General features: G+C 38.3%; 1 protein-coding gene across 1 annotated transcript in view; it reads right to left on the bottom strand.

Moving 5' to 3' along the window:
* Window positions 1-826: 826 nt before the first annotated feature.
* The window catches only part of LOC136098508 (cadherin-19), a 74,643-nt gene continuing 52,947 nt past the window's right edge, over window positions 827-22,522 (bottom strand). Inside the window, exons 10-12 of the mRNA XM_071804276.1 lie at window positions 15,387-15,504; window positions 8,600-8,851; window positions 827-3,792 (exon numbers count right to left, since the gene is read on the bottom strand). Coding sequence (XP_071660377.1) covers window positions 3,302-3,792; window positions 8,600-8,851; window positions 15,387-15,504 — 861 coding nt within the window. The 3' untranslated portion in view covers window positions 827-3,301. The remainder of the gene's footprint in view (window positions 3,793-8,599; window positions 8,852-15,386; window positions 15,505-22,522) is intronic.

A 22,522-nucleotide genomic window follows, 5' to 3' on the forward strand; every position in this document is an offset into this window, starting at 1 on the left:
TTGAAGCATAAAATGCACACTGTCTTTTCAGAAATATTTTACTCTCATCTGACAGGGTTACCCCATACAGTTAAGAATGAGTTTTAAAACAACTACATTTCCAATGTAAATTTTGAAAGCAAAACTAGGAGTGTAATGACAGTATCTGTGAGAAAATGCGGTAGGAAAATTATGTGAATTAAAGACTGAGATCATCCTCGGTGACAAGCAGGATTGCTTCTCAGTGTTATGATAATAAAAAACCTACATTGTGATATGCAAAATGAAAAGCAAATGAAACCATTTTATTTTGAGTGAATTTATAAATAAAATACCCTTTTCCAGTCACAACAATGAGCCTAAAGGTGCAATGTGCTGTCAAGTGATTTTGTTCTTCTGAATGTTAAGCATTTATTAATATATACATAGTATTTATTTCCTTGACTTTTAAATAATAAAATCATTAACACAACACTCTGAATCCCTATGAGTGAGGAATGAAACAGGAAGCCAATGTTTTATCAGATATTTCAGTAGTTCTCAACCTATCTCATCACCATGTTACAGAAAAAGAAATATACAGGAACATCTCTTCAAAGTATCCAGAGACAAAAGCAGTACGTACAACCATAAGTCTTATGATCAGGCAGTAAGTCTTCCTTATATTCCCTCAGGCAGGTCATGAACAGCGCAATATATATTTACCATCTGATACTCTTTTTGCAATCTTCACTTCAGCCAAGAGCATAGCAAATTCTAGTTTCTATCAAATTTTAAAAGATAAAGCTAATAGAGGATTATCTTGGGAAAACCATTCCACAGTTTAATAGATCTCATATTCAGTAACTTTGGCTTATAACTTATCTTTATTAATTTCATAATATTAATTTTAGTGATATCTGTTATGTATTCAGTTTTGGCTTCCTCAGGATGTTTACCCCCTTCAAATAAGCAGACACTTCTACAAAAGTTTTTTGCAGACATTGTATAAAACAATTAAGAAGAGTATATTAAAATAAGTGTAAAGTTTCAGCTAAAGATCATTTAAGATCCATTTTAGACCATTATTCTCTTTCATATAGAAGTGATTGACAATGGCATACATTGGTTATAAAAATTACATGACAGCGGTATGTACTGGTTACAAAATTATTTATCTCTGAAATTCCTTCCAATGCAAAGAGGAAATTATAATGGAAGTGCAAATATGGTTGAGTGTTCAAGGCTATTTCCACACATAAATGGACAAAATCTCTGGATTGAGAAAGGATCAGACACTATTATCCTTTTTCGTACTAAATACAACCCGAAAATACATGGAATTCTATTAATGCCACTGGGACCATCTGTGGAATAAGGATTTATTTAGGGTATAACCCACACAAATCTATAGACCTAATCCTTAAAATGTACTTTTCACCATCTCCAACAACTAGTGCATGGATAGTTGTTCTCTCTCTGCTCCTCTCCATGAACAAATTACTAATATATACAGTATTATCTCAAAAGTTATTTTCCCACATCTTTTTGAGAGTTATTAAACACAAATATTACAGTTGTTAATACAATGTTTTTACTTATGCAGCATGTAAAGCTGTTTTGTAGCTGTGTATTCATACAGGCATCCTAGCATGAGACTAGCAAGAACCAGTTTTTTCCTTATGAAGTAGATGCTGCTTCGTCTGCCCCTGGTCAGATGACAGCCGTTCCCCTTATTTTTCCAGCTACAAATATAATGTATAATGTTTCTGCCCTTACCAGACATCACATTGGAAATCTCTCCTGATTTTCAAGCTCCTCCACATGTTTTATTTTTAGCTGACAGGAATTTAAACTCTGCATTGGCACTTTTCCATTAAGCCTACATGCCTTGGTTTTCTTCAGTGAACAGCAATTGTAGCCAACATTGCAGAGCCTGTCTGTTACATGTCTTTTTTTGTTTGTTGTTTCTGTTTGTTCGTTTGCTTTTTTCCTTGCGTAAGTATTTCCTGGCTCTCCATAGTACTTATCTAAAATCTTATTAAAAAAAAGGGGGGGGGGGAATCCCAATTTTGTTTATTCTGATGCCAGTTTTCAGCTGTGCATCAATGGATTAGATGATGTAGTTTCTGTAAAATAAATAACTGATGGAAGAGAAGTGAATAAAAAACAAGCAGCTTGCTTTTTCAGAAAGACTGTTTTGAACATGTTTGATGACCCTCAGATCCTGCTGGGTAGTAGTATAAGTAAGAATAAAGAAATATTCTGAGACAGCTTTATATTCATTATCAAATGTTTGGAAATAATACAGTGGGAAATTAATGTTGAAGTCTGACCTGAGTCTTTCAGAAGGTTTCAAGATCATTTTCAAAGTGGCCTAACATTAAAGCATTTTATTATCTTATTATCTGATGTTATACATAAAGTTTTATAACTATCAGCTTAGCATTTTAAAGATTCTTAATACTGTTATAATAAAACTGACTACTGCAGATAATTTTATATTCCACAATAAAAAAAATACATCTGTGCCTGTAATGCTGTTATCTTTTAAACTCTTAATAAAAGGAAAAATGCCTGTATTTGGATATCATTTTATTCTAATTACAGTAATATATAATATGGTCAATTGTAATATTTACATTAAATATTGATTCTGACTTGGACTGATTTCTTTTTTCTACCTTATCTGCTAAATTAAGTATTGGTTTATGCATTTTCCAATAACTCCATTAAAAACTAAAATGGCAGCAAATACTTGCTGATGCTATAATAGGTCTTTATTTCTACAATGACAGGAAAAAAAACACTTGTTTGAGTTTTACCATCCTAAGAATAATAAATAGATGATTCTATGAGTGCTTATATTAGAATATTTAGGGTCTATTTTTCACACAATTGTATTTATATAGTGAAGCATTATACAAATATGCATTTTTAACTTTGGTTAATGAACATATTCAACTGCAACAGCAAAAGTCTTAACTTTGGAAACAGTTTAAAGCTTATGGATGACAGAATATTTGCAATATCCAGTTATGGCTTCTACTCCTCCTTTTGTACTTACAGGATGCAGGTTTTCAGTATCCAAAAGGGGACCTAGATATCCAAAGCAGCACAGTTTGCATTTGGGCACCTAAATAGCCACCAGATTTTCAAACGGGAGACCTCATGACACACCTGGTGTGATTTTTAGAAGATCTCCACATCCAAGATTTTCCAGAAAAAGCAAACTTGGGCTTTTATTTTTCATGTTTAAATTTGGGATTTCCTCCTTTTTAAAAAGCCACAGGTTTTTTTGGTTGCTGAAGTTTAGGAAACTAAACAACAAACTAAATGGTACCTAATCCCCCACACTTTTATGGGAAGTGTACATGCCTGCAAGGTGTTTAAAGTGAGGTCCCCAGTCTCTAAGGTAGTCATAACTCTGATCCACATCTGACATGTTTGAACTTAAAGAGCTTAGGGATCCTGCCAAAGAACCAGTACCCTCAAACGCATAGGTCTGAAGTGAATCATATGGAGGTGCACTGGGATCCGTATTTGCCTCTTCAAGCTTTTCTGAAATGAATTGCCTGAAGACCGCGCTGTCAGGGCCAACTTGTAGAGACTGTCTGTAGAGGCTGTGGATTTCTGTGGTGACCTTCTTCCGAGGTTTGTGGGTTCGCATGACAGTGTGGGTTCTCAGTGCTGAAATATCAAAGGCTTTCGTGTCCTCCTCACCACCTCCTTCGTCATCATACCTGACAATGTTCTCTCTGAATTCTTCAATTTTCTCTGAAAAGGGAGACTTCTTTCTCTGCTGCCTTATGGCTAGAATTGCCAAAAAGAACACTGAAAAAGGGGAAGAGAAGGGAAGGGAAGAGAAACAAATAAATGGCAACCTTTGTTAAGATCAAAGCTATTGCAAAGAGAAGCTATTTTGACAAATTTAGAGAGCTCTAATTTTAATGGATTTTTTAATTTTAAGGTGAGCATAATATGTGGTGGTAAAATAGCTACAAAGGGACTTATAAAATAGGTACATGAAATGGAGCATTTGTTTTGTTAGATAGGAGTTTGAAACTGATGGAAACACAGGCTATGCTTTTTGAAACTGCTTTGTTTTATCACATTATATACCAGTTTCACATTCAGAATTTAAATTCTTAATCCTTTCCTTTCTCTCAGATCAAAGCCCCAGGAAGATCAAATGAAATATGAGTCAATGAGTAGGATGTTCTCCTCCGCTGGTTGAATCATTGAATTCCATAGACCATGCAGAGTGTGGTTCAATTATTTCTGTTATACTGGTTGGGATATCTGAAAACTATCACTAAATTTTGCCTAATGTTGCAGCAGTACTGACTACCAAGGTATATGAATCAGAGTAACCTGGTCCTCTCATATATGAAAACCTTTTAAAATTTTATTTTAAAGTATTATTTTTTAATCCTACCTCATTTCATTTTTTTTTTTTTCTGAATGATCCTTTAGAAATAGTACATGACTTTCACAGAGATTGATTTCAGTTTTTAACATTTAATGCAGTTCTCTTTAATAAGTAAGAAATTTGTGAACTGTAATTTTTTTCTCTGGACACAACATGATACAACTACCAACATCGACAAGATTTTACCTCACTTGGGGATATGAGGGTCCTAAGCCAGTTCTCTGTTTCCACATATTTACTTTATGCTATGTCATTCAATTGGGAGATACCAACACCAAACTTGAATGCATTGGAAACAGGAATTTCTACAATGTACTATATATTTACAAAACTCAGATACTTTCAACTCTTCTTACACTTTGCATAGTGAATGATTCTAACAGTACACATCATGACACTGGAAAATGGAAAAAAATGGAACTTAAGATTGCATTGGAAAACATACTGTATGTAGAACCTTCTGTTATTTCATTTTAATATTAATAAAAATTCATTTGAAGATTTAATGCATTTAAAATCATAGAATCATAGAATTGTTTTGGTTGGACCAAATATTTAAGATCATCGAGTCCAACTGTGAACCTAGCACTGCCAAGTCCACTTCTAAACCATGGCCCTAAGAACCTCATCTACTAACCTTTTAAACACTTCCAGGGATGGTGACTCAAACACTTCACCGGGCAGCCTGTTCCAAAATATGTGTGTCTAAGAAGAATGTGGTAGATTCTTTTTCTTTTGAATTAATATATTTATCTACATCCCTGCTTTCACTTTTGTGATGTGCATAAGGCCAGTACACACCAAGGGTTTATTCTATATGGAGGGAGGACCTCTACAAGCAACCAAGAAGCCTTTGATAAATAATTCCACTGACAGACTGGATAATGCAGACTGGATAGTTTGCCTCATCCTCAGTCCCTTAAAATCACAACACAAAGTGACCATAGTTCAGACATCCTGTAACAATCAAAGAAAACTTGAAATGCACACTGGCCAGACTGCAAGGTCTGAGGCAGAGACTTCAGTCAGGGGGCTTGCTTTCCAGTACCACTATTGAAGATTGCCTGGGACAGGGAAAGCTCAAATTTAAATAAGGTGACTCTGGAAGTACAAGCAAGTCTAGAAAACACAAATCCAATTGTATGTTCCTGTTTCCTCTGTTGGAAACCAAGAGATGGAAGCAGGGGAACTAGGGCATCCTTGGACTTTGCTATAGAGTCAAGAAATGCCTAATGTCTGGGCAAGAGTACTGCTTTCCAGACATAGTAATTATGAGGTACCCCTCTGTTGTTTTCATCCCTTCCCTTTCTATTCAATCTGTTCACAGCAATAAATAAAAACACATGTATTTTTTTTAGGTCATTCTGTTTCTCTGTTTCTGCAGTTTCCTGCATGTCACTTCATCTTGAGAGTTCAAAGCCATATGAAGGTGCTGACTCACAATTAACAGGCACACCCGTCTAACTTCTTCTGGGAAACCCATCTAACTGTGGGACTGAATTATACAGTTCCATTTTAGAATTTTCAATGAGTTCTCATGAAGACATTCAGTCAGGAGGCCAAAGGTACAACAGGAAATAAGTAGACACAGTTTCTGTTCCTTCTGCTAAGGAAAATAAGCAGTAACCTTATGTACAGAATGAAAAATATGGGTGATTTTTAACTTGTTAAATTTCTTTTTTTCACTGCTGTAAACTCAAAATAATTCCATTAGCTTTATTAGACTTGTCATTCTTGTCTTCTACTGCTACTATGGCAGATCAAAATACAGCATCACAATAGAGCTTCATTTTCTAGATTCAGCTTTCTTGTAGTTGATGGTGATATGCTTAATATTGTATGATGTTATTTATAGACTAGTAGAGGTCGTACTGTATGAAGGTAGAGAAAACAATGTTCTTTACCTAGATATCCTTCATATGAGAAAGAAAAAGGGGTGTGCATCTTTTTCAGTGATATGAGTTTAAAAATACTGCTATTGTATTTGATCTCATTAACAAATACATTGAGAAAATAATTTTCACTGAAGGATATTGTTTCTTAAGGCAATGTAATTTCTGTTATTATTACTTTCTTTCTGGACACTATATTTGTGTAGCTAGATATTATGGTGCAGTTTTCTTGTTTTTTCTTTTGTTTACAATTTTATTGAAAAACAATTTATTATAGGTTTGCACAACTTATAATGATGAGTTGATGTCAAACTGCTCATTGAAATCCTGATTCTATCTTCATTTTCTCACTTTGGAGTTGGTTGTAGTTTCATTTGTGGCAACATGGGTTTACTTACATAGCACATTGATTATTTTATGATGGTTTTGGATATGGCATTTTATGAAACATACTGCTATAAGCACTGTATGATATGTCATATTATTACACAGGCAACAGGGATTTGGAGGTCTTTCCCTGTCGCTTTATTTGCATCAGCTTGAATTTGGTCTTGAGGCCCATGACCATAATCAGTGACCAAGCTCTAAGGTCATTTTGCCTTGGAAAACAAATCTACCCATCTCTATCACTTTTTCTTCCATGGCCTCAGAAGCTACCATACCTTAGCCTCGCTAAGTCTGACAGGTACAGAGTTTCAGGATGGTTTTGTTAAAAAACAAGTTTCTCTTTTAGTGAATTTTTGCCTGCCAGCTAAAGCCTTCATATTAGCTGCATTTTCCTGGAGAACCAGACACATGTTTTGGTTAAACCTAGCAATGGAATGCAAACTTACTGATAAGCACGGATGGACATCTCGCGAGAGGGGCAACGAGAAACTGATGACCGAGAGACTCACCAACGGTGTATAACATTCCATTCACGTGAATACTTCATATAAAAGTGGGAGATCACGAGGATCTCGTCCCTTTTCCTTCCCTTTTTCTTCATGGCTGACATTAGGAGAGGACCTTGCTGGTCATGCCTGCGAACTGAGGCCTACTGAGAGACTGAATCCAGCTCCGGTTGGCTGCAGAGTCTAATCCAGGACTTTGGGTGCTGGCTCTGCAGTTGCTGAGACTTTGAAGATTGGTTTTGTATATATTTGTATTATTTTCTCTATTCTTATTAGTAGCATTAGTAAACCATCTTTAATTTTTCCAACTCTCTTCTCTCTGTCCTTCTTTCCCTCCCGATCGCCTGTCCTGAGTGGGAAGGGGGGAGAGGGAGGGGCAAAAGGGGGAAGTGGAGGGGAGAGGAGGTTAACAATACATCTGCCAGGGTTTGATTGTCACCCCGCAATCTTAACCCTCGACAGATGGATATTTAAACTTTAGGGAATGATTAGTGCAATGTGCCTGCCATTATAATGTGTCAGTGTCATCAAATCACTCGTAAGACACTGCAGGAATATCATTTTGCTGAGAAAAGGTAAATGCATTACAGCAGCGACAGCTACATGCTTCACCAGGTGAGGAAGCTGTTTTCCTGAGTACTGTCACTCCAATATGTCTTGCAGCATCCCTGGCCCCACGCAGAGCAGGAACAAGCAGCCTTGGACAGCTAGTCTGGTTTTGAGTGCCATTTGCCAGCCATGCATGACCCTTTGCAGAGGTATAAGCACAACTCCTGTGCATTTAAAGTGCTCTCAAACCTACTTTTCACATCCACAATCTTCCAAATGTAGTGGAGGCTAATCTGGTCTCTCCTAAGAGGAAAAAGGAGATGTCCAAAATTTGCAGAAAAATCTGTCTGGAGATGTAACCTTTTTAATTGATCAAGAAACATTCTGTTTTGTTTTGGAGTCGGTTTCTAAGAGTATAAGGTTATCTTTTTCTTTTATTATTTTTAATTGTTCTTAGCTTTGTATTTGGTATACCTAAGGCAGAAATAGTAGGGTGATGTGCCTTTTATTATATTCTTATAACTAATCAATTTTCCTATGTAGCATTGTCTTCACCTTAACCTGGGCTCAATAGAGACTTTAGATTCCGAAATCTTTCTTATTATCAATCCTGCAGAAGTAAGTAGGACCATGACTCAACTGGAGCCAACATTTAGGAAATCGTGTTAAAAATCAAATTTTACTGAAAACTGGAGGGGCAGGTAGGGAATTATAGTTAAGGAAAATGAAAACAAAACCAATGAAGCAATATTTGCCTTATCGCAATTTTTTTCAATGACACAGTATTTTCAGTCTTCTAGTCAAGAGAACATCTTTGTCCCTTAACCAAGCCCACTGTATAAAGAAACAAAGTAATTTCTCTTACTTGTACTTACCTAAGAGTATTAGTATGCAAGCCAAAATAGCAACTAAGGCTTCTGTGCTGAGACCTACGGAATACAGGAAAGCTCCATATCGACAGTAGAAGGTGCTAACTTCAGTGTCACAGTTGCAGACAGTGATGGTAAGAGTATTTGTGCTTGTCAGTGGTGGGGTTCCGTTATCCAGAATTAAAACTGGCAAGTAGAAATAAAACTGCTCTTCCCTCCTGAAGCCACTTTTTGCTGTGAAAATTCCAGCTGTGTTATCTAGAAGGTAAATTATTATTCATTATACACGTTTATCACTATTTAACAACATTAAAGCTCCAGTGGAATCTGGCCTATTTAAAAACAATAGTACAGTGTGAAGCTATACTTTTAAGAAAGTTAGAAAACTAAAACCAGGCACTGACATGTGGAGGACTTTTTGTGTCAATCATGAATAGATCACATTTATTTTTGACAGATGTATTCTAGGCGCAATAATAACATTTAACATAGGAGCTCTATTTTTAATATGCAGAGCAAAAAAATATTCCACTGTGTTCAGTACCTGACACCTGCTCAGACTAATTAATTGGTTCTCAAATAGTTCCCTGTAAGCAGCTGCTACCAATCCAGCAATTCACAGATGAAATACAGACAGTTTACCAGTTAAGAGGTTTCAAAAGTGTGTCTGGCAGCACACAGAGAAAGCAGGTGGCAAGTGAAAGAAGATAAACCCAGAGAAGATACACTAAATTAGTCTTTTATTTCTTTCTCTAACTCAAATATCGGAACTAGCTGAGCACCTACTATCTAAATTAGCAAAGAGTTGCTGGAGGTTCTTGTCTAGCTCTGTATTTAACTATTAGTGTTTAGAAATCAGTTCTGTACAAAAAGCAGTAAGCAGCTTAGGTTCAGCTCCTGCTGCATATCAGCTCATTCAAATCTGAAAATTAGTTTGTTGCAAATCCAAGTAACCCTTTCTAAATGTGTGTATGATGGAAATTAGAAAAATATATAAATATTTACATGTCAGAATATTTTAGCATGGCAGGATGAATTACTGAATGTGAGAATACATGTAAGTGGGGAAAAAAAAAAAGTTTCTGCCATTGTCTATATAATACATCTATCCAAACAGCCTACGGAAGTTAGCTCTCTCACATTTAAGTCCTAGGTTTCTGTCATCGTTCAGAAAGTAGCTCTGAGATAAAATGCTCCACACCTGCAGAGTCACTTTTGCTCTTGCCTAAGACTATCCCAAGTCACCTCTCCATTTCTATCAGTCAGCTGATCGGAGCCAGCCCAGTAAGAGCCAGAGCCGGCGAGGTTCAGCCGACCACGAGGTTCAGCAGAGATTAGGAAGCTCAGAGGGAAACTTACAGGGACAGCATGATTTCCGGCGTGTCCCCACCCCCGAAGCCCCGGCAGCCATTGCGAGAGAGCGGCTGACGTGGCGGGGGGGTGGGGGCGTTCCCACGGTGACGGCGACCACACCCCCTCCCCTTGCCTTGAAAAAGCCTTTGGAAGGTGCAGAAAGGAGCAACTGGCTTGTGCAGTGGGTGAGTTCCACCTGCACTGTGCTGCAGCAGCGGGTGAGGTAGCTTGTGCAGCAGGGTGCAGAGAGCGCTTGTTGCTTGTCAGTCCCTCTAACTTATTGCCAGCGTCCCAGAGTGCTGATGACCGTGGTCACCTCCAGAAGGAGAGCTTGTCTCAAAAAGACTGTGGCAACGCAGACTGAGGTTCTGTCCCAAATGGTGACTATTCAGGTCTCCGGCTGCAGGGAGTGCCAGAGCCTGCTGCTGCTGGGGGATGGAGGCCAGCACTCCACTTGTGTGAGGTGTGAGCAGGTGCAAGATCTGCTCGACATGGTTGTGAAACTTGAGGGTGAGATTGAGACGCTGAGGTCCATCAGGGAGTGCGAAATGGAGATCAACTGGTGGAGTAACACCCTGACATGCCAGTTGGAAAGGCCCCAGGGAGGTACCCCCGAAAAGGAGATGGACCTCCTGCCCTTCCGGACAGAGGCGGAAGTCCTGAGACAGCCCCACCCTTGTTGTTGTCAGGCAGAGGTAGGGGACCTGAAAGACGACAAGGGTTGGAAGTGTATTCCAGTTCAGCATCACGGGAAGCCCCCCTCCCTGCCTGCTTTGCCTCCCCAGGTGTCCCTCCGTAATAGGTTTGAGGCCCTGGATCTGGAGGAGGAGGTGGTGCCAAGCCTGCCTACAAGAACACATAGGAAGAGGCAGTTGACTTCACAACTTAAGACTGCCTCTGATAAGAAAGAAGGGTGATTGTAATAGGAAATTCCCTTCTGAAAGGAACAGAGGGCCCAATATGCAGGGTTGACCCTCATCTTAGGGAAGTCTGTAGTCTACCTGGAGCCCGGATCAAGGATATTGCTAGAGAGCTCCCCAGACTGGTGCACCTGACAGACTACTACCCACAGCTGGTCTTCCAGACAGATGGGGAGGAAGCTGCTTCCCGTAGTCTGAGGGGAATGAAGAACGATTTCAAGGTCTTGGGAAGGATGGTGAAAGACTCAGGGGCTCAAGTGGTCTTCTCTTCACTCCTTCCATCTCCAAGTGACAATGTGGGATGGAATAGGAAAATTCAGTCTCTAAATGGTTGGCTCCAAGACTGGTGCTACAGGCAGGGCTTTGGATTTTTTGATAATGGCTGGTTTTATAAGACTCCAGTCCGGACAGTGTTATGTGGGAAAGGTTTATCTCGCAGGGGCAAAAGGATGCTGGGGCAGGAATTAGCTGGGCTCATTTGGAGAGCTTTAAACTAGGCTCGAAGGGGGGTGGGGTAGTAGCTGGGCATGTCCCAGTGGGGCAGCATTCTAAACTGGATGAGGACCGGGTGGCCTCCTATGCCCCTAGAGAGAAATTGGTGTGCTCTGCTCTCTCCCTGAAATGCCTGTACACCAATGCGCGCAGCATGCGGACTAAGCAGGAAGAGTTAGAATCCTATGTTCGGTCAGGAGATTATGATCTGGTGGCAATTACAGAAACGTGGTGGGACAGTTCACATGACTGGAATGCGGTCATGGATGGCTACGCCCTTTTCAGGAAAGACAGGCCAACCAGGCGTGGTGGTGGAGTTGCTCTCTATGTGAGAGAGCAACTACAATGTACTGAATTCTGCCCAGGAGTGGATGAGGAGCGAGTTGAGAGTGCATGGGTCAGAATTAAGGGGCAGGTTGGTAGGGGTGATACTGTTGTAGGTGTCTATTACAGGCCACCAGATCAGATTGAGGAAGTTGATGAGGCCATCTATGGGCAGCTGAGAGTGGCCTCACAGTCACAGGCCCTGGTTGTTGTGGGTGATTTTAACTTCCCTGATGTTTGCTGGAAGGACCATTCAGCCAGCCAGCCACAGTTCAGGAGGTTCCTCCAGTGCATTGATGATAACTTCCTCATGCAGATGGTGGAGGAGCCATCCAAGAGAGGTGCACTACTGGATCTCATCCTCACTAACACGGAGGGTCTGGTCGAAGCAGTAAAGATTGAGGGCTGCCTGGGTTGCAGTGACCATGAGATGGTGGAGTTCAGCATCTTGTGTGGTGGGAACAGAATAGCAAGTAAAATTGCAACCCTGGACTTTGGCAGGGCTAACTTCGGCCTTTTCAAGCAATTGCTATGGGAAATCCCATGGGCAAGACTGCTTGAAGGAAAAGGGGCCCAAGATAGCTGGATTGCATTCAGAGATTGCTTCTTCCATGCTCAGGATCAGAGCATCCCCACATGTAGGAAGTCGAGGAAGGGAGCCAGGAGGCCTGTGTGGTTGAATCTGTTGGGTATGCTCAAGCAGAAGAGGAGAGTTTACAGGTCAAGGAAGCAGGGGCTGGCCACTTGGGAGGAATATAAGGCTACTGTTAGAGGATGTAGGAAGGCAGCTAGGATAGCCAAGGCCTGCTTAGAATTACAGCTGGCGAGATGGGTCAAGGACAGCAAAAAAGAAATTTTTCAAATACATAGCAGATAAAACTAATACCAGAGACAATGTAGGCCCACTGATGAATGGGGTGGGTGCCCTGGTGGCAGAAGATACAGAGAGGGCAGAGTTACTGAACACCTTCTTTGTCTCTGTCTACTCTGCTGGAGGCTGTCCTGAGAAGCCCTGTACCTCTGAGACCCTGGATGAAGCCAGGTCAATGGAGGAGTTTGCTTTAGTCGATGAGGACTGTGTTAGGGAGCAATTAAATAGTCTGGACATCCATAAATCCATGGGTCCAGATGGGATGCATCCGCGGGTGCTGAGGGAGCTGGCTGAAGTCATTGCTAGACCACTCTCCATCATCTTTGCGAAGTCTTGGGAAATGGGAGAGGTGCCCAAGGACTGGAGGAAAGCAAATGTCACTCCAGTCTTCAAAAAGGGCAGGAAGAAGGACCTGGGTAATTATAGACCGGTCAGCCTCACCTCTGTCCATGGGAAAGTAATGGAACAGCTTATCCTTGGTGCCATCTCAAGGCATATCAAGGATAAGAGGGTTATTACGGGCAGTCAACATGGCTTTACCAAGGGTAAGTCATGCTTGACCAACCTCATAGCCTTTAATGAGAATGTAACAAGGTGGATGGATGATGGCAGAGCGGTGGATGTGGTCTACCTTGACTTCAGTAAAGCCTTTGACACAGTCTCCCACAGCATCCTCACAGCTAAGTTGAGGAGGTGTGGTCTAGACAATAGAGTAGTGAGGTGGGTTGCAAACTGGCTTAAGGAGAGAAGCCAGAGAGTGGTAGTGAATGGTGCGGAGTCCAGTTGGAGGCCAGTATCTAGTGGAGTGCCTCAGGGGTCAGTACTGGGGCCAATATTATTCAATATATTCATTAACAATTTGGACGAGGGAATTGAGTGTACTATCAGCAAGTTTGCTGATGACACTAAGCTGGGAGGAGTGGCTGACACATCAGAAGGCTGTGCTGCCATCGAGCGGGACCTGGACAGACCGGAGAGTTGGGTGGGGAATAACCTGATGAAATTTAACAAGGGAAACCCCAGGTTCCAGTGTAGGCTGGGAAATTACATATTAGAGAGCAGTGTAGAGGGAAGGGACCTGGGGGTCCTGGTGGACAACAGGACGACCATGAGCCAGCACTGTGCCCTTGTGGCCAGTATGGCCAATGGCATCCTTGGGTGTATTAGAAGGGGGGTGATCAGTAGATCGAGAGAGGTTCTCCTTCCCCTCTACTCTGCCCTGGTGAGACCACATCTGGAATATTGTATCCAGTTCTGGGCCCCTCAGTTCAGGAAGGACAGGGAAGTGCTGGAGAGGGTCCAGCATAGGGCAACAAAGATGATTAAGGGAGTGGAGCATCTCCTTTATGAGGAAGGGCTGAGGGAGCTGGGTCTCTTTAGTTTGGAGGAGACTGAGGGGTGATCTTATTAATGTTTACAAATATATAAAGGGTTAGTGCCATGAGGATGGAGCCAGGCTCTTCTCGGTGGCAAACAATGATAGGACAAGGGGTAATGGGATCAAGCTGGAACACAAGAGGTTCCACTTAAATTTGAGAAAAAACTTCTCAGTGAGGGTGACAGAGCACTGGAACAGGCTGCCCAGGGAGGTTGTGGAGTCTCCTTCCCTGGAGACATTCAAAACCCCCCTGGACATGTTCCTGTGCAACCTCACCTAGGCGTTCCTGCTCCAGCAGGTGGATTGGACTAGATGATCTTTTGAGGTTCCTTCCAATCCCAAACATACTGTGATACTGTAAATGCAGCAGAAAGGGAGAAATTGAGGGCTGATCGTACCATATTTTAAAAAGTTGTGGTTTGGGGTATTTTAAGGGTTTTTTTGGTTTTTGGTTTTTGTTTTCCCATCAGTAGCCACCAAAAGGAACTGGAAGTATTGCCTTGTGTGTGGCTCTGCTCTGGCTTTGTGCAGAGTGAGCAAAGGTGGGAAACCCTTGCGGCTTGTGCACTATTTAACCTTAATGTAACAACTCATCTCTTTCTGGCACTGGGAGAGAGATTAATGAGGTTGAGAACTGAAATACATATTAATACATTGACTTTAACTTTGGGGATATTGAGAGAAGTTGTTCGTTGTTTAATATAGTCTGGACTTTCCAAAACTTATTTCCATTGATTTATTCATCTAACCAGACCAATTAAATAATTAGCCAAGTAAATTAGAACAACGTGTACTTTAGCTGAGTCTGAAGAAGCTCTTCTTTGTATTCTCAACAGGCTGACTCTAAGTAGTCATCTTCCCTGAAATTCCACCAGATATTGCACTTGTACATTTTCACCTCAGATTGGTTTTGCTTGTTATCTCTCTATATCACTCTTCTAATAGGAGTTTCAATAAATATCAGTGCTGAATATCATTCAAATATATATAGAAGACATGTTTATGTTGCCATCAGTAGTCAGTGTATGCAGTTTAAAATGTATTAAGGAATAAGATTACATTCTTATTTATTCTGTGTTTTGCCTTGCTGAAGTGATGAAGTAACAGACTTACAGTAACAGCAATCTTCTATTTCTGGTGATCTTGTTTCTTAGACAAATCACTAATTCTAACAAGAAAGTTGGAATTTTCCACCATATTGTATATTAATAAAATAAATTCTAAGGAATACCAGAGTATTTTTCATTTCAGTATTTTTTCGTTCTTTGAAATAACACTGTCTTTTGCTGTTTATGCTACTCTGCTGAAAAAGGAAAATAAACTCCTTGATATTACTGAATTATGTTTTTGAAATTCACTTCATGACATGTTCATATCTTATAATGACAATTTCTACCACTAGAAGCATGCATATTTCATTCAGAAGGTGTTAAAAAGCTACATGAATGACACTACCTTGATTATCTTTGATGGAAAAATGTGTGTTGTTTGTGGCCTCCTGAGCCAATAAGAAGTAAAAATGGTGACCTTCTGGTGAGTCATCTTGATCCACTGCACTGATGCTTTGAATTAGCTGGAAACACAGATAAACAATATTGTTTAAGAATAAAAGTATTTACTTGTCATTTAAAACAATAAAAGGACATATCAGGTAGGTTAAACTCTTGATGCTAGAGATATGAACTCCGAATACATATTGAGTTCGTGTTACGTACTCACAAATGCATATATTTTATACCCAAACAGGCTTATTGAGACTTGTATTCTGAAAATAATCTGCTTTGATTTTTCATCTATTTGAGAGAGGCAGGCATTACAAACTAGTGAAAATGTAAAAGATTTTCTAGATCAAAAGACCAGGTGTAAATAAAGTTTCCACAAATTGAAAAAATAGCCATGTATATAGTGTTTTGTCCTTTTTTTTCAAGGTGGAAAGTATGTCATTCTACATTTGAAAAATCCCTCTATACAAAACCCATTTCCTTCTGGTCCGCAAAGAAATTGACATCATTCAACTGATACACTGTAGCTCCAGTAAGTGAGGTATGGTGACAAGTTCATGTGGTGAATTGTTGATTCTGTATAACAGATTGATTATGTAACTTGTTGGCTGCTTTTTCTCAAGAGAGCAAAATAGACTTAATTTGTAAATATGTCAAACTAGACAGTAATTGCAAGATTAAATAAAAAAGAACAGTTGTAATTCAAAATAATATGGTTCATCTCTGTAAATAAACAACCAGCCACACAGCAGTTAACATAATTAGCAATAGTTCTGTTTAAAAATAGTTTATATTTGTTACTTTTGTCAGTAAATATCTAATGATCTGAGCATCAACATATATTAGTGAGTATCCTTAGCAATCAGGAGAAAAGCAAACTGATGCAAGCCCACCAACTTTCAGAAAAATAGTGTCCAAGTTGACCTTGGTCTGTATTTTAAGTCATTTCATGCTTTGTATTTATTTGTACCTAAGAAACTTGAAACTTCAACTTTCCCCAAATCAGAAAGCACCCAAATGGTACAAGCAGTGCTTTAAAAACAAAGCAGTAAGTCAACAGAAGTGACTACAGCCTTCCATCTGTGCCTTTGAAAACTCTTTCCTGATTAAATCATTTTTCAATCAAAGATCTAAGACTTCAGCAAACATTCTTTTTCTTTTCAAGCAAGCTAAGTTTGATTAAAACATCACAGCAGAGTGCAAAATGTGGCTGACACCCCAGAAACTTTATATTCTTAGCATTCTGACCTTTTTATATGTGACATTTATTTCAAATCTGTATTTTTACTCTATGGAAAAATGAGGACCCTTGGGATTTTTTTATTGCCACTAATGAGAGGAGTGATTGTTATTTATGTGCCTGGTGATATTGTACGAAGGATGAAGCTTCTTGAGGGAATTTTTTCCCTTTCCTCAGACCAAAGAAAATAGCTAAGGTGGTACAAATACAGGTCTAGCCATGCAGGTCAAGAAATCAGTGAAAAGTGATAACTGATCACTAATATTACTTTGATAATAACCCACAGGCTGCATTTTTATAAGAGAATACAGTTCCCAGAATATGTTCAATATGAACAACAACAGAGAAGAAAAATATTTATCCAGTATAAAACACAAACAATGGCACATTTTCATGATAATATTCTGCCATATGCCTCAAAAAATTAAAAAATACTATATTAGTGTTTGTTGATGATCTCCATGGCTGCAGCTGAGAAAAAGCTTTGTATGTATGTCTGTCTGTCCATATAATCCAGGGTGTATCAAGATAAAGTGAATAGTAATCCACAAAGACATCCTAGACATATCTGTTTTATTTGTTTGTTTGTTTTGTTTTTTAGCTCAGTTACTTGGTAGAGAAGAATTGCCTACCTACCAAAAAAAAAAAAAAAAAAGTAAATTATAGATATGATTTTTATACTTCATTCTGATTAATAGTTATTTAAGCAGGTATCAGCAATGTCTTTGTAGAGGATATTTTTAGGAGTCTATCATGTTTGAAAATCATAACATTATTGCAGTTGAGAATTAGATACTCTTTTGATATACCATTATTAACTGCAATTAGTTCACATACAGAATGTATTTGCCCCGTCAATTTTGTCTATACTTGATCCAATAAATAAAATTCTGAGGACTGTGTGTGTCTAGCTGAAAAAATCCCCACCTTCTCTTGTTTTGATCTATACTGTGCCGTTCTACACAAACCTATCTCCTATGGTTATTCTGGACATATTCATATGCCTTTAAGGATTCACCCTATAAGCAGGGGAATAGTTGGAACATAAGGGGGAATAGTTGAAACATAAGGACAGGGCAAACCCTTATTGTTTATTTCTTACTGTATTACTTCCACTAAGATTCAGCAAAACCCAGATGAGTCTATAAAATATTCATCGAGCAATAGGCAGCTCTGATTTTGCTGACTCTAAAGGAAAAATCACCCAGAGAGAAGGAAACTGCTTCTTATTTTTCAGGTTTCCTAGGCTTTTGTGCATCTAACCTTAGAGAGTCTAGCCTTTCACCAGGGAAACTGGCATAACACACTGAAAACTGCACTTATTGCTTGCGAGTCAAGGTTTAAAAAACCCCTGCATTTTAGAATGTAAACAAAGAAACAGAATCAATGATGTGTTCCTTCTGCAAAGTTATATCTGTTGCCATATTGACTAGGCTGAAATTTCATTGCTGTAAAATTTATTTCAGGTCTCATTAATCTAGAACCTAAAGTTCCATTTGAAAATGTACATTTCTTCAAAGCTGAGATTAATTTATTCATTTTTTTTCTTGAAAAACTGATATGAGTTCATGGTGGGTGCACCTCATTTACTATTTATTTCCACAGACAGAGATCACCACTGGGAGCAGCAGGACCTTCTTTGATCAAAGGTCAGAAAAAAATGTGACCTACTATGCTCAACTTCCCCATCCACCTGACTAGTTGGCACTTTCAACTGATAAATATCATCTGTCAGGGACTCTATGATATCAGTAACAGCTCTGATCTTTCATTCATTAATTATTTTGCACAAAAGAGATTTTCTGTAAATCCTTCTGGACTGTATATCTCACTGAATACTGTTTGTCTTGCAAATAACAAGTTATGGAGTATAAAGTAGTTGACTGCCTGGTAGTCTTGATGAAAATTCATTGAAAGTTTATTTCCTTAACCCGAAGTGATCTCACTGAATTGGAATTATAAGGGTCTTCAGAAGGAAGAAGAAAGCTTCTCTGTTACAGTCCTTTCTGTTTCCAGGGCTTTCTCTTGACGGAGTTCAACTTAAGGTATAGACTGTCTGAACATCAGTACCATTAATTTTTATGGTAGAGTACTTGAGTGTATACTTTGGAGACCTGTGTCCATGCTTCCATATCAAACCATAGTCTTACTATTCCCTTTTAGACAGATGGAAAGAAGAACAAATTTTCCACCTGTCTCTTTCTACTTCAGTTTATTTTGTTTTGTTTTCCACCCAACATCCTTTAGTAGGAGCTCTGCTATGTTTTATGGGATGTAAGAGATCTGATCACTCATCTGTTTTAGGAGTACAGGAGGGTTTTGTTCAAATTGGCAGAGGTCTTATGAGTACTAGGATTTTTCTTGTTGCTTAATTATGTTTGATAATCATCAGAGTTTAGTGCAGGTAAAATATTAAAATGTTCATTAATATAACCATCTGCATTTTCCAGGTAGAGCTTCAAGACCAAGGTTTTCCTTTTGACTGCTTCTCTGTCTTTTTTGATGAGCAAACTGGCACTATATTGATCTAATTTCTCTGGGTCTACTGTAGGGTGTTTCTCCTCAGCTATAAAAAAAAATGGTGTACATCTCAGCAAAGGAATGACAAACAGAAAGTTCATGCCATAGCACTTAGTTGCCTTTTAATGTTTGTTTGTATATGCTGATAAACTCTTCCTACCTGTTCCATCCTGCTATGAGATAATGTTGTTGAATCGTGGTCCATATAAAGCAGAAAAAAGGAATTTTCAATTGGCCACTGTGTCCATTGTTTCAAAATATCACAAGTTACACACAGTGCATCTTCAAATGTAGCTTAGAGTCAGGGCCTGTTAGAATATATGATGCTTTCACAGCTTCAGCCAGTTTTAATACTCTAAGATAGGGATGTCAAACTCATTTTCACCAGGGACCGCATCAACCTCTTGGCTTCAAGGGGCCAAATGTAATTTTAGGACTGTATAAATGTAGGAGTAGTTAGGAGGAGGAGTTTGACACGCCTGCTCTAAGGGATGCCCTCATTCCTTTTTTTTTCTTTTTGACTGTTTATTTTCTTATCATTACTGCTCAAATGTTACTTTGTAAATGACAAAGAGAACACAACAAGGTGAAATAATAAACATTACCTTACTAACCTATCACTATCATCTCTGTACTATCAGAAGTCATTTTATATCACGATTTATTAGAAAGGATCAGTTTTAGCAAACTGCTTGTTTTTAACATTGATCACATACCTCTAGAATTTGGTTAAAGATTTCCCCTCTTCTGTCAACATCTCATTATGTGAAGAAGAAATATCAAATGAGTACTCTTCACTTTCACTGTAACTGATGATTATTTTATTACATGTGAAGTACCAAGTATTTTTTTCCTTATCTCTAACTTGAAGTGCTTTGCATACATAGTCACTTCTTTGGAACTGATAAAAATTACTAGGCAAGCTGCAACATCAAAGCCTCTTCACATGTGTTCCCCAAATTACAAGAACTCAGAATTGCCAGAATAAAAATGCACTAGAGAAGACAGCATTAATTCAGAATGTAGGTGTGTCCAGTGTGCCTATAATCTGTTTTCTGCATGATATGGAGAAAGAAAAAGGGGCTGAAATTACCATGCATACACATCAGTACATTTTGGATGGTCAACTTGCTTACACGTAATATACAACTTTTGATATGGCTTACATCAGACTTTCAAGCTGCAATTTCAGGCTGAGTTAATTTATTAATGCCGTAGCAACTCAGTTTTCTGGGTCAAATCCATTCTTTCTGAGATGTCTCTAGTGTTATGTTTGGGACAGATTTAGTCTGCTTTGTGTTGTGATTGTTTTTGCAGAATATTTCCTCTGGAATTCAACAGTCTGTAGTTACCATACATGCACATAAAGGGTAACTATAAACAATGAATACGACATTATGGTCATCATTTACCACATCTACATGCAGTTATAAAGTAAAAAAGTTCAATCAAAATGGAATCCTGTATCTGGATGCCTTATTGATATTGTTCTATTTGATTTGATGCTAGCTATAGCTGTAGTAGGATAGGAGTCTACTTTGCACAGCAACTTTCACATTCAAGTAATTTTGCAAAGAATGTATTTAATACTAGTGGTGCCGTGAAAGTGCTTTTTCAATGTGCAAAATAACAATTTAGTTGTGGTTAGTATACAGCTGACTTTTGGATTATGGGACAGTACAGAACTATAACAACAAATGGATAGTGAAAAATCCATTCAAAATATCTGATAAACATGATGAATGGATTTTCCATGGTGACAAAAAAGTCACCTATCTATTTTCTTCACATTCATTTTTATTGTTAAATTTCAGATTATAGTCCCACAGACAAAAATGTGATCCTTTTGTTTGAATGTCTTTTGAAGGCTAAGCTAAACATTCTGTAACTCTCACAAAACCATGTAGGGATACAAAGATCAACACTTATTCAATAAAAGCAGACAAAGAATCTTTGGTAATCTTTCAGAAAATCCAGAACTTCAAAACAAGCCTTTTTCTCTGGACTGAAGCCACCATTAACTGCCTCTGAGTTCGGATAGATAGGACAACAATCAGTGTTATTCACTATGTGTTTCATATTCTTTATCATAACATAGTGTATGCTAAGGCTATATAAAAATGACTTATTTGCTGCATTGTAAACCAGGCAGACACCTAGAAAAAGGTCACACAAATAAGACAACTTATTTTTTGACATTAATTTTCCATTTGCAGTCCCTTTCCTTTCTTTCCTCCAAATACTATAAAATATGAATATATTTTGGAGTGTCCCATGAAAGGAGACACCATTCAGCTGAGATGAGGGAAGGAAGTGAACTCCAGAAGTCCAGAACTTCTCTGAGAATATCTCTCAGCATATCATTTACAGCTAAATTAATAGAGACAGCTACTTTAGAAATTGAAATATGATAGAGTATCTATAAAAGCTTTAATCTCAACTCATAACATGCAAGCATATTCCTGAGCTCTTTGGAATTGATTGCAGAAATATGGCTAAGATAAAAAGGTATGTAATGTCCTGATTAAGCCCTTCAGCTGCTTAAACTGATTCTTCTGAAATTTAAATTCTGTCGTTCAGTGGACAACCACACCATCTATAAAATCACTTTTGAACCTTTTGGCTTCTTGATGATGAAAATAAAGAAACTTTGTTTACTGTGAGTGAAAAAAAAAAAATTGCACTGAAGGAGACAGATCAGCTATCAATTCTTTTTTTAAAATCAGAAACATTACATAAAATATCATAAACTCTGTAATAATTATGTACTTCAGTAGTAATTTCACATTGCTCTTCCTAATATCATTTGTTAATAAGATTATTTAACGTTACTGTTGTGATCTTCAAAGGCTTAATGAAATATGTCTATGATTCTCAAAAACATATAGCAATGAAAAACAAACAAGCAAACAAAAAAACCAAAACCAAAACAAACAAAAAACCCCACAAACAAACAACACACTAGCGTAACAAATTGCGTGTCTGTAAAATAGGAAAAACATTCTTCTCATCCCTAATTCAGATATTACTATGTTAAACTGGAATAATTCTGTATCCTTTGCTCAAAGAGTTTATTATTGTTGTTAGTACTACTATTCTTTACAGTGCCACTTTCTCCAGTGATTGTGAAAATACTTACAGATATGTGTACTTAATTTGTTATTGAAAAGTAGACATCAATGGACTAGCATACAGATGCTATTCTTCAATAAGCAACTGTGGAATAATAAAAGCCTTGGCAAATAAATCACCTGGGTTTTTATATTGTAGGGTAGTCCAAAACATGAATTACAAATATCCATTGTATCAGCTTCCATATTTAATTCATG

Source organism: Patagioenas fasciata, chromosome 2 (genome assembly GCF_037038585.1).
Source record: "Patagioenas fasciata isolate bPatFas1 chromosome 2, bPatFas1.hap1, whole genome shotgun sequence".
Taxonomy (NCBI): Eukaryota; Metazoa; Chordata; class Aves; order Columbiformes; family Columbidae; genus Patagioenas; species Patagioenas fasciata.